At 38.2% G+C, this 17,690-nt stretch overlaps 2 protein-coding genes across 2 annotated transcripts in view; both read left to right on the top strand.

Annotated features, from left to right (window-relative positions):
- Positions 1-17,690, top strand: part of Fbxl7 (F-box and leucine-rich repeat protein 7) — a 308,189-nt gene that overhangs the window by 136,257 nt on the left and 154,242 nt on the right. The window lies entirely within an intron of this gene.
- LOC114239313 (atrial natriuretic peptide receptor 1) overlaps positions 1-17,690 on the top strand; it is a 112,437-nt gene that overhangs the window by 46,656 nt on the left and 48,091 nt on the right. The window contains exon 3 of the mRNA XM_028169464.2: positions 4,131-4,320. Within this exon, the coding sequence (XP_028025265.2) occupies positions 4,131-4,320 (190 nt within the window). The remainder of the gene's footprint in view (positions 1-4,130; positions 4,321-17,690) is intronic.

Below are 17,690 nucleotides of genomic sequence, written 5' to 3'. Positions count from 1 at the left end.
CTATTTCTGCCGTGAAGCAGAAATGCGTTTCTGCTTAACGAGTAGGGCAGCTGTTGTACTGTACTGAAACTCATATCTCAAGGTGGGTGCCGGCATTTACGTTGTAGATGTCTATGGGCTCAGGTAACCACTTAACATCAGGTTTCTTTTTTTATTGCTTAGATGGGTGGACGAGCTCACAGCCCACCTGCTATTAAGCGGTAACTGGAGCCCATAGACATCTACAACATAAATGCGCCACCCACCTTGAGATATAAGTTCTAAGATCTCAAGTATAGTTACTCATTTGGGCCGTGAGCTCGTTCACAAATATAAGCAATAAAAAAATATATATCTCTGGGTGGGTGGTGCCATTATTGATTTCTATCGGCTCCATAACCACTTAACACTAGCTTATTCGTAAGTGATAAATATTTAAAAAAAATGCCAAAATTACCAAGTATTATTATTAACCTATGAACGTGTGGCGGTAGAGCTGTCTCGTGAGCCAGATGTCTAAGTTCCTGCGATATTTTGCCAAATTTATACTTGGTACTTAACGGTTTTCGCTACGGAATCAATGGACTGTGCGTCATACACAAAAGAAAATGTATCAAATGTATTCAGACGAACAATGCCATTTACAAGGCAATGACGTTGAAAGGACTATTACTTAATACACAGTGAAATGAAAAAAAAAAGACACAAGAATGTTTCACTTTTTCCAAGCGATTGCAAGTATAAGTTGGTGATAAATAATTGTGTAATATATATGTCGGCGCAAACGTCACTATTTAGTTAACTAAATATGGTTAAATTTAACTGTTTCCTTAATATTACGCACATCAACAACTGCTTAAGACGGTATTCAAGAGAATACACCACTAAGGCATACCCCCACTTTCTGCTACAAATACGAGCTATTAAAATAATTTCGACTCGAGCAGCCGACCGGAGCGGAGCTCTCTCTTGTTATCGTTGTACACTTGAAATGTAATAAATGGAGTTCATTGGAAAACTGAGTCTTAATTACTGTTACTATGGAAGGCAATAATAATGATGAGAATGGCGTCAGCAACGTGGACGTCATAATTTTAAAAACACCACGGTACCAGCCTAATCCGTCATATATACTATATCACTAAAATATAGTTACTGTTAAGACGATTCATTTCACGACTGCTTTCCGGGAGAAATAGCCACGGTGTTGGTACCTGATTATGCGCGTTTAAAACATGCTCTACTACCAGTAATGGTCTGATGCGGAGTAGTCATCGACGCTGACGAACATGAGCAATCTGAAGAGGACAGCCACATCACTAAAACTGATTTTAAAACTCGTTTGAAGAAGGAAATATTCCGCTCAAGAAACTCCAATTATAATTGTGTTTGTTTCGCTTTTCACCAGTCTTAAACAAACTAATTTTACAGCTCAGTCATTACATTATTTCCGATGTTTTGAATGTAGTTTACAGTTTTCGTCATCACGTGGGACGACTAATGTAATTATTCGTTCACATTCACACATTGTGCTAGTTAATTACCGTCTATTTTGCTATAACAAGTTAACTTTTACTATAAAAATAATCTGTAACTAACTAAAGTATTCAAAGCGCGAGATTGAACTGTAAAAGTATTTTTATTTGTTTATATTTTCCCGAAATAAAAATAATAATAATGTAGAATTCCTCTTTGTGGTAATGCGGGCACGTACCAACATTCCGCCTAATACCGCCACACAGTCATGCATTTCGTTTTGAATTATAGAAAAGCCATTCATTATACACAATACAACTGAGAATTCGCCCTCATCCCTCAAGTCAACTCACGTAATGATGTTTATAGGCCTTTTAACCCAGTAAATTTCTTGGCGGATCTCCTCGCGATTTCGATCCGGTGGTAGATTCAGCGAAACACTAGTAGCTCTATCACGGTGAAGGAATAACATCGTGTAATAAAAATCAAACCCGCAAATTTATAATTTGTGAGCCTGCACGGGTAGGTATCACCACCCTGCCTATTTCTGCCGTGAAGCAGTAATGCGTTTCGGTTTGAAGGGTGGGGCAGCCGTTGTAACTATACTGAGACCTTAGAACTTATATCTCAAGGTGGGTGGCGCATTTATGTTGTAGATGTCCATGGGCTCCAGTAACCACTTAATACCAGGTGGGCTGTGAGCTCGTCCACCCATCTAAGCAATAAAAAAATAAAAATAAAAAAAACTATCGAAAACACACATTCCTTGTCAATTAATCTCGGCAGTAATAAGCTATCTGCTCAGACATTGAATCATTTCTTTCAATCGTAAAGACAATGATAACCTCGACTCTGTTGAGAATATCGGACGAGGGGTGACTGAATAGTTTATTACATCGCATTTATTCGTGATTAGATCATAGAGACGACGCGATCGTGTCAATGTACACAATATTTGAGTAAATGACGTCTGTTCCGGGAAATCTCTTTCTCTTTTCCTAATTATTTATCCTACATTGTGGTGGGGTCAACTTTCCTTAATCTACTCCTCCACTTTGCTCTTTCTTCGATATCCTCGACAGCAACATTGCATTCCCTTTTGTCCGTCAGTATATACTTTCGGCATATACTTCCTTATGTCTTTCATTACTGGTGGTAGGACTTCTTGTGAGTCCGCGCGGGTAGCTACCATCACCCTGTCTATTTCTGCCGTGAAGCAGTAATGCGGTTTGGTTTGAAGAGTGGGGCAGCCGTTGTAACTATACTGAGACTTTAGAACTTATATCTCAAGGTGTGTGGCGCATTTGCATTGTAGATGTCTATGGGCTCCAGTAACCACCTAACACCAGGTGGGATGTGACCGCCTTTAACCGACTGTGACCGATTTTAACAAAATAACATGAAATATTCATCAATTTCAATTCAAGGAATCAACAAAATTGATTCACGTAGAAAGTAAGTTATTGAAAAAAAGGCGGCCGATAACTTCCAACTCTTTTGAAGTCGGTTAAAAGGGAAACTCCCGGTAGCCTGACGAATATTGTTGAGGGTTCTATTTTAATTTGGGAAGGGTACATTCAAAAGACGAACGCTCGAGGCTCCCAGATATAACTATGAACATATATATACACTGCAAATTACGTCAGGGAACCTTTTAATCACAGATCGATTGTTCTGTTGTAATAATACAATCTCGTGTTACTAAAATATCCATAAACCGATACCGGATCTACCTATAACTTTTTATGCAAAATTAAAATGTACTTTTATTTTATTTATTACTGGTATTATTACTGGTAGCCTAAGGGGTTATTTTAACTACGCCTGGACGGGTAGGTGAGCTCAAGCCCTAGTAATAGCCAAGAATATATCCACCGCCTCACAGGTAGACCAGCTCACAGCCCACCTGATTGATTATGTTATATGATATTGAGTGATAGCTGGAGCCCATAGACATCTACAACGTAAATGCGCCACCCACCTTGAGATATAAGTTCTATGGTCTCAAGTATAGTTGAAGTGAGTGGCAGAAATACGCAGAATATTAATACGGCCTATGATCCATTCTTCCAATTTTTAACAAAGCACCTCGCGCCACTGGAGTTGAATTTATTCATACTATCTGGAACCTCTGCGTTTATTCATAGTGCGTTGCTTTTAGGCATTAAACCAACCAACCCCGAAATTTTTCTAATGAAATACGTACTCACGATTGACGTCCACGGTGAAGGAATAACATCGTGTAATAAAAATCAAACCCGCAAAATTATAATTTGCGTAATCACTGGTGGTAGGACCTCTTGGGAGTCCGCAAGGGTAGGTACCACCACCCCGCCTATTTAGAACTTATATCTCGAGGTGGGTGGCGCATTTACGTTGTAGATGTCTATGGGCTCCAGTAACCACTTAACACCAGGTGGGCTGTGAGATCGTCCACCCATCTAAGCAATAAACATAAAATAGTAGGCGTTACTCTTACCGGCGTAACAATACTATTTGGAGATTGCATTACGCTGGCATAGTACTTAAAAAGAGTTGCCACTCTTTCTCCTAGGCATCCTTTTACGGAAACCATGAGACTAGATAGGATGATGATCTCCCTCCCTCCCTCCTCCCTCCCCCTAAGACATCATGCAGTGACGAATCACGAACTGATCTAGTAATTCGATACACAGGTGGAGCCAGTGTTGGAGCTGGCTATGCAGCATCCAGCGGTCCAGGATGCCTTTCCCTCGTGGGTCGGCTTCGAGTGGCAGACCTATGACGTCACAGACTGCGATGCAGCATATGCTGTCATTTCCGCCATCGACGCGTATAACGACTGCGCCCATGTATTCCTCGGTCCCGCCTGTGATTTCGCATTAGGTAAGTGGAATAGTTTTGACAAACATCTAAATACTAGGTGATCTAATAGCGTACTTTTGTGGTAGCTATTATTGTGAGCTAGCTTTCCTGTCTCATGTCACACGGTAATCAGCATTCAAGATGAGTTTCTATTAACATCATCATCATCATCTTAGGCCTTACAGCCCAGAGCAGTTGCCCAGGGTTCCCACCCTGCTCTGTTCAGACGTAGAGCACGACCTCAAAGCTATCGGTGTCAGGAACTGGAAGGAGTTTCTATGAAGCCCTTCATACGAACAAACTTTCGTGTCTGTTTGGATTCAGTGTGTTCATGTCGAGAGCGATACGATTATGCCGATTATGCTCGATTATGCTAGAGATTATGTTATCCAACCACAGCAAAGATAATTAATTATGCTTAATTATTCGTACCAACTCCTTGTTTATTTCTGCCGCGAAGAAGACTTGCATTCTTCTTTGATGGATTGGATATTCATTATGCAGTGGAGTCACTTACCTCCTTAAGAGAAGGCGAGCTTGAGTTCGTTTGCCCGTCTTGAGCTATAAAATAAATAATAGTTTAAAAAAACAACAAAATATGCTTTTATAGAAAATCCAACTAAAAAAATTGAAAATAAATTTGAATTAAAAATAGTGTAAGAAAAAATGATTTTATTGTAAAAAAGCGTGGGGTGCTTTTCAGGATATTATCAAAATAACCATTCTACTCATATCTGTTCATAAAATATTTATAACAGTGATACCATGCACCCCACGCTTTTTTTTACAATAAAATAATTTTTTCGTACACTATTTTCAATTCAAACTTATTATGAATTATTTTATATTTTTTAGTTGGATTTTCTATCAATGCGTATTTTTTTAAAAAGTATTATTTATTTTTCATTTTTTAGTTGAATTTCAATTTCTTCCATTTATTTTTTCAATTTTTTTTAAATATTGAATTGTCATCGGTCCTTAATAAGTATACCAAATTTCAAATTAATCCGACTTTTAAAGGGGGTCAAAATCATGTTCAAAGATTCCGTTACATACTAGCATACATACTGAAGCTAATAAAAGCGTATTAAAAAGATGACAAAATTTCTAAAATTTCAAATAAACCTCTTATAATGTTTTTAAAATTTGCACGTGGAATCTGAGAACACTATATAGTAATCTTTTTATTGTAGTTCTAACACAATACTGAGTAACTTTGCACCTTTGTTGATACAGCTAGGGACTAGTTAAGAAACTTAAGTGAAACTAACTTATTGTTTGTGATATTGCAGCGTGAATTTTCATTGGGTAAGCTTTGAGTTAAAGAAAACATAGGTTGTGTTTTTCTCAAAACTAGAGGTCCCGTAGTAGTCAAAATTCGACTATGATTAATTGGAATTATAAGTTTGTACACTATTATGATTGTATTTTATACTTCTATAATCACAAATTTGGCCAAGACTACATTATAAAAAATATTAACAAAGACAAACAATATTTAATCTCAATTTGACAACAGACGTCAAGAACAAAAGTTTGACAATAAATAGTATGCATGCGTGTGTGCGTCAAATACATGGTATGTAGTATGTGTAATGTTTTCTTTATTGATTTAATGTATCTTTTATGCATTATTTAAAAAAAATATTAGCATTGTGTACTTCTTCTCTATATTCTCTATAAGTGTGGAAAATTTCATACTCCTCCGTCCGCGCAATTTTCGTAAAAAAGGATACAAAGTTTTTGCTTCACGTATTAATGTATAGATAGAAGTCAATACTCCTTATTAACTTGTCAGTTTTGTGGCAAATAATCATTTGATGTAAAATTATGTAGGACCAGATGTTGCGATACTCCTAAATCTGTTAGTATTTTCCACAGGTGATTCCGTTTGAAGCAATCAAAGGCTTTACTGTAATCAATAAAAAAACATGACCATCGGGGTGCCGAACTCATAAGACCTCTCGATAAGCTGCCATTTTTTTCCTACCTATGTTGATAGCCTTGAGAGGCTGTTTCAGCTTCGCCCTAACATGTAGGTGAGCTCACGGGGCTCAAACCAGAATGTTGCTAACACTGACCCTAGCAAGAGCAGTGCTTCGCCAGAATCTACCACCGAATCGGAAGCGCGCCCCACTGAGAATATCCAGTGAGAAACTCAGTGGGCTGTATCTGTGGGTTAATTCGCTCGTCGAGCCCTTCCAATCTAATATTTCTCTTTCGTTCCATTTCTTTTTCTGTTACGAAAATTATCAAACTTGATAAGACGAGGAGTAATTCAAGGTTGAACTAATTGCGTTTGTGATATGAAGTATTTTTATTTTTTTTATTTTTCTTTAGCTTAGATGGGTGGACGAGCTCACATGCCACCTGGTGTTAAGTGGTTACTGGAGCCCATGGACATCTACAACGTAAACGCGCCACCCACCTTGAGATATAAGTTCTAAGGTCTCTTACACGGCTGCCCCACCCTTCAAGCCGGAACGCATTACTGCTTCATGGCAGAAATCGGCAGGGCGGTGGTACCCGTGCGGACTCACAAGAGGTCCTACGACCAGTAATTACGCAAGTTTTATTTTTTTGTGGCAGCATTCACGTTGTGGTGATTAAGGACTCCAGTAACCACTTCACATCAGACGAGCGATGAGCTCGTTCACGCATTTACGTAATAAAATAAAAAAGAAGCTAAAAAAACAAAACTTCAAATTGTTATTACACTGTTATTACTTATCTCGCTTTAATAAGCTCACCGCATCTTGTAATAAGATAATTAGTTGACACACTTAATGATTTATGTGCGTAATTAATTAAAACGTTAGCTTCACAGGTATTATGTGTTGCAAATTTATAAAAACTAGTGGTCCCGCAGTAGTCGAAATTCGACTATAATTAATTGGAATTGTAAGTTTGTACACTATTTTGATTGTATTTTATACTTCTATAATCACAAATTTCGCCAAGACTACACTATAAAAAATATTAACAAAGACAAACAATAAATAATCTATTCTCAATTTGACAACAGACGCCAAGAACAAAAGTTTGTCAATAAATAGTATGCATGCGTGTGTGCGTCAAATACATGGTATGTAGTGTGTGTAATGTATTCTTTATTGATTTAATGTATCTTTTATGCATTATTTAAAAAAAAATTAGCATTGTGCACTTCTTCTCTATATTCTAAGTGTGGAAAATTTCATACTCCTCCGTCCGCGCAATTTTCGTAAAAAGGGATACAAAGTTTTTGCTTCACGTATTAATATATAGATAAGAGGTATGTTTATATTCCACAGCGATTTTTAATTTAAATTACGCATGCGAGCTTTCCGTTACTTTTTTTTATATTTTTAAATTAAGTTTGGTCGGAAATATTTACGCGAAACTCTTTCGCGACTGATATAGGCAGGATGGTGGGACAGATCTGCGCTGGTTAACAATGCTAACAGTAAGAATCTATTCGTTGGACATTTATTACTGGTGATAGGACGTCTTGTGAGTCCTCAATGCTGCGTGCTCAATAATACTCAATGATGAGGCTGATGGTCTCAATGAGACTTTCTTGAGAAAATACATAATATGATGGGGTCCTGCATCCTTCCATGGTGCCTATTACTGTAGTGAATCGGTAATGCGTTTCGGTTTCAAGGGCGGGGCAACCGTTGTATTGTAAAAATTGAGATCTTAGATATCTCAGGGTAGGTGGCGGCATTTACGTTGTAGATATCTATGAGCTCCGGTCACCACTTAGACATCAGGTGGGCCGCGAGCTCGTCCACTCATTTACTGGCTTTAAGGCTGGTAAGGCTGTAAGGCTGGTTCCATGGTGTTCTTAAAATGATGACGTCAGCGTTGATGACGCCATTCTCTTCATCATTATCATTGCCTTCCATATTGACAGTAATTAAGAGTCACTTTTCCAATGAATTCCATTTATTCCACTTCAAGTGTATAGCGATAGCAACACAGAGCTCCGCTCCGTTAGACTGTTCGAGCCAGAATGTTTTGTACGACAATAGTCACTCGTATTTGAAGGAGAAAGTCGGGGCAGCATAGTCATGAATTCTCTTGAATACCGTCTTAAACAGTTGTTGACATGCGTAACATCAAGGAAACAGTTAATTTTAACTATTTCCAGTTAATTAAAGATTGACGTTGGGTAACATATATAATATATTAAAAGCTACACAAACATACAAAATACAATTTATAATTTAGAAAATCTCTTTATTCGTATTTATGTACCTACTAAAGTAGTGTTAGACAGTAAGCCCAAGATTAGGTGTTGGGAATTTTCACATATGTATATGCTTTGGTAAAGTGTATTAACTTTTATTTATTACACATACTAATTGGCCTTGGCCGTTATAAGATCCAAGTATCTTTGTACAGTAATCCGATTCAGTAACTACTTGTCCAAAGATCAAGGTTGGTATCAAATTTTGCTTTCTATAACAACGTGGATCCATTCATACATTCCATCCAATGTGTTCGAATTGTGTGTGTATCGTGCAAGGGGCTTATTGTATGTAGAATGTGGCTAGAATATAAATCGTGGGAGTTTGAATAGGGCCAGATGAATAGCTTTATCACTAATAGTAGGTTTTGTAGGCAGCGGCTTGGCTCTGCCCCTGGCATTGCTGAAGTCCATGGGCGACGGTAACCACTCACCATCAGGTGGGCCGTATGCTCGTCTGCCTACAAGGGCAATAAAAAAAAAAAAAAAAATATCTTGTGAAAAGAAGCGAATATGGAGAAAAAAATATTTTTATATTGCTTACCGTGTCTCGTTTAATTACCCTTGTGGGCAGATTTTATTTTTGCGGTGATGGGGTTGGGTGCGTTAACGATCCATTTGGTATTAAAAAAAATTTTGAGATTTGAAGTGGTCTTAAATTATATTGTGTAAGTGGTGTAACCTTTAAACCTTTAAACCGAAACACATTTGTCACTTTGCGGTGGAAATAGGCAGGATGATGGTAACTCGTTTCGTCTTAAGGCTAAAAGGAACTAGAAGCTATAAAAAATCCTTTTTTTTTTTTTTTGTCAGGAGGAAATCGCCGGACTCCCACCCTCCACTGGGGATGGAGGGCGGGGCATATCGGAGTCGAACCGACTAAAACCTCCTGTCGCTCAACAACCCACGTCCGAGCCTCGCATGAGACAGAACTCATGAAAAGGCAAGGGGAGGAGAGTGAAGCGTTTAGTGCGGAACACATCTCTCCCATCACCCTCCCCCATAACAAAAATCCTTAACTGCCTCACTGAGCACATTATCAGTTTGTTCTTCTTCATTTTTGCGTGTAAATTATAAAAATAAAAAGCTAATTCTACGTTGTAATACGATTTTCATTTCCGATGTAGTTAATTGTTTTACCACAACGTTCAAATGCCGACGGATAATGTGCATTTTCTCCGTTTGTTTTTAGCTGAAAAAACCTCAACATCTATACTCGACATATTTACGTGGTAATTGAGTTAAAAAAAAAATGTTTATGAATTTCTTAAAGAAATAAAGGTCGAGCAGTATTGGAATGACTGGTCGTTCGTGATCACGAACTTCTTCTTCTGAGTCGGTCTCTTCTTTACTAAAGGTCGTGACTAATTTGAAATGCGGACCACTCGAAGCATAATGCTTCCCCACGTCTTCCTATCCTCGGCGGTCTTTATAACCTCGGTTATTGGCAGGCCTGTGAGCGTCTTTACTAGATCAGACCAGCGGGTAGGTGAGCGCCCGCGTGATCTTCTCCCGTCAGCCTGACCAACTACCGTCAGCACGAACACTATGGAATATTTAAAGCGTATTTAACGAAATGTTAAAATAAAAATCTCCTCCTCATTCTCGCGTCGTTTTCTCGCTGCTTAGGGTCGTCACCATTATGTTTAGACAGGTTTTATTTTTTATTAGGTCTTTCCACCGTTTCCGATCATTGGACGCGTGAAGGACTGGAAAATGAAAATTATTACGTACTAATTATAACTAGTGGTCTCGCAGTAGTCCAAATTCGACTATAATTAATTGAAATTATAAGTTTGAACATTATTAAGGTTCTATTGTCAAAGACTATAACTATTATACTTCTACAATCGCAGATTCCGCCAAGACTACACTATAGACAAATAGTGTCATGTCTTATTAACCTATTCTCTATTTAACCACAGACTTTGAGCAATAATAAAAGTTTCACAATAAACATAAAGTATCTATATGTTTGTGTGTCAAATACATCGTAGTGTGTGTAATAATTTTTTTTATTGATTCAATGTATTACAAACTAATCGATTATAAAAAAAAATTTGCATTCTGCACTCTTTCTCCTTAAGTGTTAGAAATTTCGTACTCCTCCGTACGCGCAATTTTCGTAAAATTGGGTAAACGTTTTTTGCTTCACGTATTAATCTATAGATATTAGATTACAAGCATTGTAACAAGACTCGGTCTTAGGCGTTTTGGGTCGCATACTTTTAATTAGAACGCAAAACAAAAATCTTAAGACACGGGTAATCTTTCTCAATGTAAGGTCTACTCGATAAATCTTTGTCGGGTATCCCCCTGAGGCTCCGAAAACCAAGCTAATTCTAAATCCGTGGCTTTTTAGGGTAACAGGCTCCGAAACACTATATTGGGTAAATGGGCTGGAATATTTATTTTTATTTTTTTATTTTTTTATTGCCCTTTAGGCAGACGAGCATACGGCCCACCTGATGGTGAGTGGTTACCGTCGGCCATGGACTTCAGCAATGCCAGGGGCAGAGCGAAGCCGCTGCCTACCACAAATAATATGAGAACGCTTGCGAAAATAATCTTTACATACAAATAAACTTTATATGTATAGATTTATTCGTTGTGTCTAAACATTGAAAAAAGTACTTCAAAAAATGAGCAATATTTTCTTATGAAATTGATACCATCCTGCCGGATTTGAACACCAGCGTTGTCGCGTTGTTCAATAAGAGTACATTTCGTCTTATCCAATAAGCCACGACGGCTTCAGTAAACAAACTGTAATAAAAAATTTCTAATCAATTAGCACCAAAAAGGGAACCCTAATAACAGCTTGTAATGATTCCACTGTTGGAGAAGTGGTTACTCTTGTATTCGTTTGAGTTTCGCAACTGACCGCAGTATTTATGCGAAGTCGTCGTGGCCCAAAGGATAAGACGTCCGGTGCATCGCTGGACACGAATGTTCGAATCCCGCAGGCGGATACCAAATTTTCTAATGAAATACTTACATAACAAATGTTCACGATTGACTTCCACGGTGAAGGAATAACATCGTGTAATAAAAATCAAACCCGCAAAATTATAATTTGCGTAATCATTGGTGGTAGTATTGTAAGGCTTAACGACCGAGGGAAGATCTTCCACCGAGCGGGTGATATTGCTCGGTAGACCGGCGGTCCGAATATTGTTTTTTTTTTTTTTTTTTTCCTACCTAAGCTGAGAGCCTTGAGAGGCTATATCAGCGTAACCCTAACTTTTGTAGGTGAGCTCACGGGGCTCAAACCTGATGATCCGAATATTGTTGTTTGGAACTTGTATATATGCGCTTTATCTTGAAAATGTCGTAAGCGAGATTCAGGCATCTGTCAATTATCTTGAGTTGTATGATGGCTACCCGCCACATCACTCCCCTCCGAGACTGGAGGTTGTGTCATTTTTAGTTAGTGTTGTCCGTGCTGAGATTAGCTTGCAAGGGCCAGTGCTGCTCGAAGCCTGCGGTGAGTCGAGGCTGAGCTTGAATGCTGCGTGCGTGTCGCCAGTGCTGCTCGAAGTTTGCAGTGAGTCGAAACTGAGCTGAATGCTGCGTGATTGTCGCCAGTGCTGCTCAAAGTCTGCGGTGAGTCGAGACTGAGCTTGAATGTTGCGTGCGTGTCGTGCGTAGTCCATGTGATGCAGAGCTGCCACGCCGAAGATGTGTGACCCCAAGCGTTGATGATCCGGTCGTGGGCTGCGATGAACTGTAGCGGCGTGATGAGGCAGTGAAGTTGCGTGCCGTAGGACCAGGAAGCGCGGTGAGTCGGCTGCGATGGTCCTGTTGAGGCTGCGATGCCGGCTTGCTGTAGGACGACTGTCAATGACGTGCTTTTATCTGCGAGAATGCGGGGATTGTGGTAGCTGAAGTTCTTGATGCGCTGATGATGAATCAGAAGGTTGCGTGTTCACATCTCGTCGCAGGTCACCAATTTGGGGCTTAACGAGGAGGGAAAGATCTTCTACCGAACGGGTGATATTTGCTCGGTAGACCGACGGTCCGAATGTTGTTGTTTGGAACTTTTATATATGCGCTTTATCTTGAAAATGTCGTAAGCGAGATTCAGGCATCTGTCAATTATCTTGCGTTGTATGATGGCTACCCGCCACAGTATCTCTTGGGAGTCCGCGCGGGTAGGTACCACCACCCTGCCTATTTCTGCCGTGAAGCAGTAATGCGTTTCGGTTTGAAGGGTGGGACAGCCGTTGTAACTATACTGAGACCTTACAACTTAAATCTCAAGATGGGTGGCGTATTTACGTGGTAGATGTCTATGGGCTCCAGTAACCACTTAGCACCAGGTGGGCTGTGAGTTCGTCCACCCATCTGAACAATAAAACAGAAAAAAACGCCTGTCTTCGTCCTGATGAAATCTTTACTCTTGCCATTGCGGTTCCTCCAAGAGATTGATTGGCCCTCTTATATTGTCGACGATCTTGGGTAGCGACTTTAATGTGCCTATTTATTTTACACGGTATTTCGAACACCACCGCATTCCAGTAAGACGTGGTCTGCTCTTCCATCAGACAACTTGCAGACTTTTTAAGGGCGTGTACGCAGCGTGAAATAAACCTCAAAAAAAATAATATAAGTTTAACTAACAAAATACGCTTTTATAGAAAATCCAGCTGATAAAAAGAAAATAAATTTTAATAAATTTGAATTAAAAATAGTGTAATAAAATTATTTTATTGTAAAAAGTAACAAACATACATCCATATTATATATTCTTACAAATTTCGCGTTTATAATGTTATAGTAGGATAGTAGGATTTGACATTATCTGTGCATTCCATCACTCTTCAACCACTTTGGACTTTTTGGCGGGAACGCGAGGAGTGACGTTGTGTGATTTGTTTTATTTTGTCGATTTAGTGTTTCTTCAGGTTTAAATGTGTAATAACGGTCGCTTATTAGCTGTTCAATATCTGTGAAAGTGCACAAATGTGGGAAAATGAAACAAAGCCGCTTAACGCAACTTCTCGGGATCCTCCAAAAAGTCCACTGAAAGAGTCTCAGTAAATGACCACCATTTTACTGAGATTATATAATTTCGTCCCTTATCATCTCATTTCATTTCATTTCTTTTCATTTTATGCCATGTTTCATATTAACCAACTTCATTTGATTTCATAATATCATTTTTCACATAAAAAAAGTTTTCAGTAAAATTAAAATAAAACCTGAACTAAAGGTCTTAGTTACCAGGTCATAAAATCCCTTAAAAAAACAACCACTTTAGCGCCATTATAACTTTTGACCTAAAAATAAAATAAAAAATGACTTCCACAAACCGACTTATTATAATTTGTTCCGAACGTGGAAATTGTGTTACATACCAAAAAAAATGTAATGTATTCGAATGTACTTTCCACACGGACGGCTTTCCTTAAATTTAACGTTAAAAAACGTTCTATTACAAAGAATAAAAAAAAAACCTAATTAAATGATAAAAGCCAAGGAGGCAAATTCGTAAGCATTCGGTCCGACATCTAAAGGCGTGTCGGCTTTATATGGCTACATCCCTCATTCGGAGTCCACAAACAAAGACGCGAGGTAACGCACTCAAGAAACCCGCTTTTCCGCTTCCATTTACAAAGGTTCGTTCTATCTTCTTACGTTTCCCGACTTCGTTTACTTAAACGCCGATTTGGGTAATGGAATATTTTATTACACGGACGTCGGTGTGAACACGGCTCAAATTTAGTGTACTGAAATCGAGGTCGAAATAGGAATAAACTTAAATCTTTTATACGAAACTAAAATGAAAACTAATTTCATTTATTAAACCAACAATAATAATATTTATTTGGTACATTCCAGAATTTTAGATGCTTCCTGGTTTTTTTTTTTCGTATTGTGTCATCGCACTGCAGTCTAATATAAATTTAATTTGGAGAGATATTGTTGATGGTGATGATTCTCTGTGCATTACGAACGGGTTTTTTTTTTTTTTTTAATTGCTTATCTGGGTGGAAGAGCTCACGGCCCATCTGGTGTTAAGTGGTTATCGGAGCCCATAGACATCTACAACGTAAATGCCGCCACCTTCCTTGAGATCTTGAGATATGAGTTCTAAGGTCTCAGTTTTTACAGTACAACGGATGGGCCCTTCAAACCGAAACGCATTACTGTTTCACGGCAGAAACAAGCAGGGTGGTGGTTCCTACCTGTGCGCACTCACAACACGTCCTACCACCAGTATCACTCGTCAACTGTTTAACTAGTTGATCGGAATTAATTCAATGTGAATACCTAACTAAAGCACTTCGTAGCAAATATTAAAAATCTCCAACAATTACTATTAGCTAAATTTTTTATTGCATAGACGAGTGAGTGAACCAACTCACTCACTTGATGTTAAATACTGAAGCCTATAAATACCATTACGTGGTCACCGATCACCTTGTCACAAAGTCATTGAAATATCAATGGTGTCTAATCAAAACGGACTCTGAATCAGACCGAAACGCATGACCGCTTCACGGATGAAATTGGCAGGATACCACAGTACGCTATTATGATCAGAGATAGCCGCTGATAATTCTTCAGTGAATCTCTGAGTGAACTTACAGCATCCATGGGAAACGATAATTTCGTGCTATTCTAGACCAACACAAAACAGCGTGAGCTTGGCTCTAATGTCCACAACACAAAACATACTACTACGCGCCGGGGTTCGGGATAAATAAAAATTCTACTGAAGTACAAAATATTAATACTGTATTAACACTTATAATACTCACAAAACACTAAAATTCTTAATTCACTTCTTCCGCTTCGCTTCAGGTGATCCGTTAGCCGTTTCGCTTCGAGTAGCTCGGATTACTGACTGCTTCGTGCCGTCTCTGCAACGTTTTTATAGTTGACTAGCCGTACTCGCCCGCTTCGCTGGGCATTTAAAATTAACATTATTATTTATTTTATTGTCATTATTATTAGCGAGTCCAACACTCATATAAATATTAGCCTATTCATTAAGTACATGTATTTTCTAAATGGATACCAAGTTTCAAGTCAATCGGATGCATAGTTCAGTAGTTATAACGGAACATCCGTAAAAACCACTGTATATTTATTTATTAGTATACCTATAGATAGACATCCCTAGATTTATCGAGAAAATTCTGGGCAAGTCGAGTAGCTTCGATGAGTGTTTCCGCTATCTGAAATTAGATGGCGTTGTACTTCTCGAGTGTTCTCGATCTCACTCGATCTTTTGATATTCGTTTTTGCTATTCGGCGATAGATGACTTTACTCTTACCGGCGTAACTATATGAAATAATATATAATGATATTTGTAAAACTTCTTATATTTGTAAATATAGTGCATAGCGGAAACGATCACTATTGAACTGTTTGGAAAAGTCTTACCCGAATTAAAGCCCCGGAATGAATTACTTAGTCATCGTAAAATACAAATCAATGAATATTTTTGTAGCTCTGAGCCTTCAAACGGTCCGTAAAACTCTCCGTATCTCGTGAGAGCTCAATACAAAACCCTGACCCTGTTTATTCAAATTTCAATACCTTATTTACGGGATCCTGTTCGAGTTAGATAATCGGGTGGTCCTAAAACTCTGTCTTATCGAGAAGGCTCTCAATCGAATGATCTGGAAGCATTTTGTAGGTGGATTTTCATTTTGTTTGTGTTCTTAGATTTTCTCGTTTCGATTATATATTTAGAAATCCTTTTACGATTTAATCTCGCATTTTTATTGTCATATAGTTAATGTTATTTTTAATGTTTCGAAAATTGCACAGTTTTCGTTGGCATGGACGATTGATTCTTTAGTCTATTATTGAATTTTTGTTCTGTTTTGTATAATGTTATATTTTCGTTTATGTCAGTTGGTTTCTTGATTGAAATTGTGTCTTAATAACGTCTTAGGCTATACATATTCAGACCAAGATGCAGGACAATACCACAAGCGTTCTTGTACCGAGCGGGCGTTCATTGTATACCACACCAACAGTCCAAATGTTATACGGACCTTGAGTTTCTATAAGTTTTTCTTGAAATTATTTTTTGTGTGTTTCAGGTTTAAAAGTTAAATACAGTTCTTTATTCAAAACCTTTAAATTTGACCCCACCTTATTTTGATTAAAATATATTGACTAATCTCAGTTGCTTTCTATTCCACATCCATCAGCATTAACAATAGAGACGCTAAGGAATTGTAAAACAACAACATCAATGAAAAATAAATAGTAAACAAAATCTAAAAATACAAGTTAAATCAATGCGAACTATGCCTTAGAATGTATAACATAAATTTTTTGCTTTTATAAATGACTAGCTGACCCGGCAGACTTCGCAGTGCCTCAATCGATAAATAAAAGACCTATGCTTTTGTATAAAATAATATTAAAACAAACAGGAATCCGTCCGACGGGGGACACATCAAAGGAAAAACATTTTTTTAATTTAATTACGCGCATTTTCATATTTATCTACCTTTTAAGCTTCTCTGGACTTCCACAAATAATTTAAGACCAAAATTAGTCAAATCGGTCCAGCCGTTCTCGAGTTTTAGCGAGACTAACGAACAGCAATTCATTTTTATATAAATAGATAGATTACAATCCGCACAAATTGTGTTTAGTGAATGAAGAAAAATCCCTTATTGAAGCTTCGGACGTAAACCTAAAGCAAATTAACAAGGACGATAAAAGTTTTTTGGCGAGTTTCAATGAGGATTTACCTAGATTTCACTAAAGCCATTTGTCTGCAAATTGTTATCCGCTTAGCAGAATTAATTAGGGCGGTGCTTAGCAACGTTTTTGTTGAAGCTACATAGCTACTAAGTATAGGACATGGCGAGGCGGGAGGGTAAAGTACGATGAGATTTTGTATTATAAAGGTGATGTGACGTGGGGCCGAACAGATCTGTCGCCGTTCCTCAAGTGCCAAAAACAACTGTTTAAAGGATGGAATTAATCTGATAATTGAATGCTGACGGACGTATGTAACACGAGTAAACAAAGCTACAATAATATTACGAAGACAGGTACCGTCTGCATTGCAAGGGGAATTGTCCTTTGGTGGGTAAGCTCCCAAAAAATCCTTAGGTACACAGTCTGCTCTCAAAATCTGCAGACCGTCATATCCTACGCTACCTCTAGACACAGATA

The sequence above is a fragment of the Bombyx mandarina genome, chromosome 07 (genome assembly GCF_030267445.1).
Source record: "Bombyx mandarina strain Sakado chromosome 07, ASM3026744v2".
Lineage (NCBI taxonomy): Eukaryota > Metazoa > Arthropoda > Insecta > Lepidoptera > Bombycidae > Bombyx > Bombyx mandarina.
This window is presented reverse-complemented; position numbering and strand designations above follow the sequence as displayed.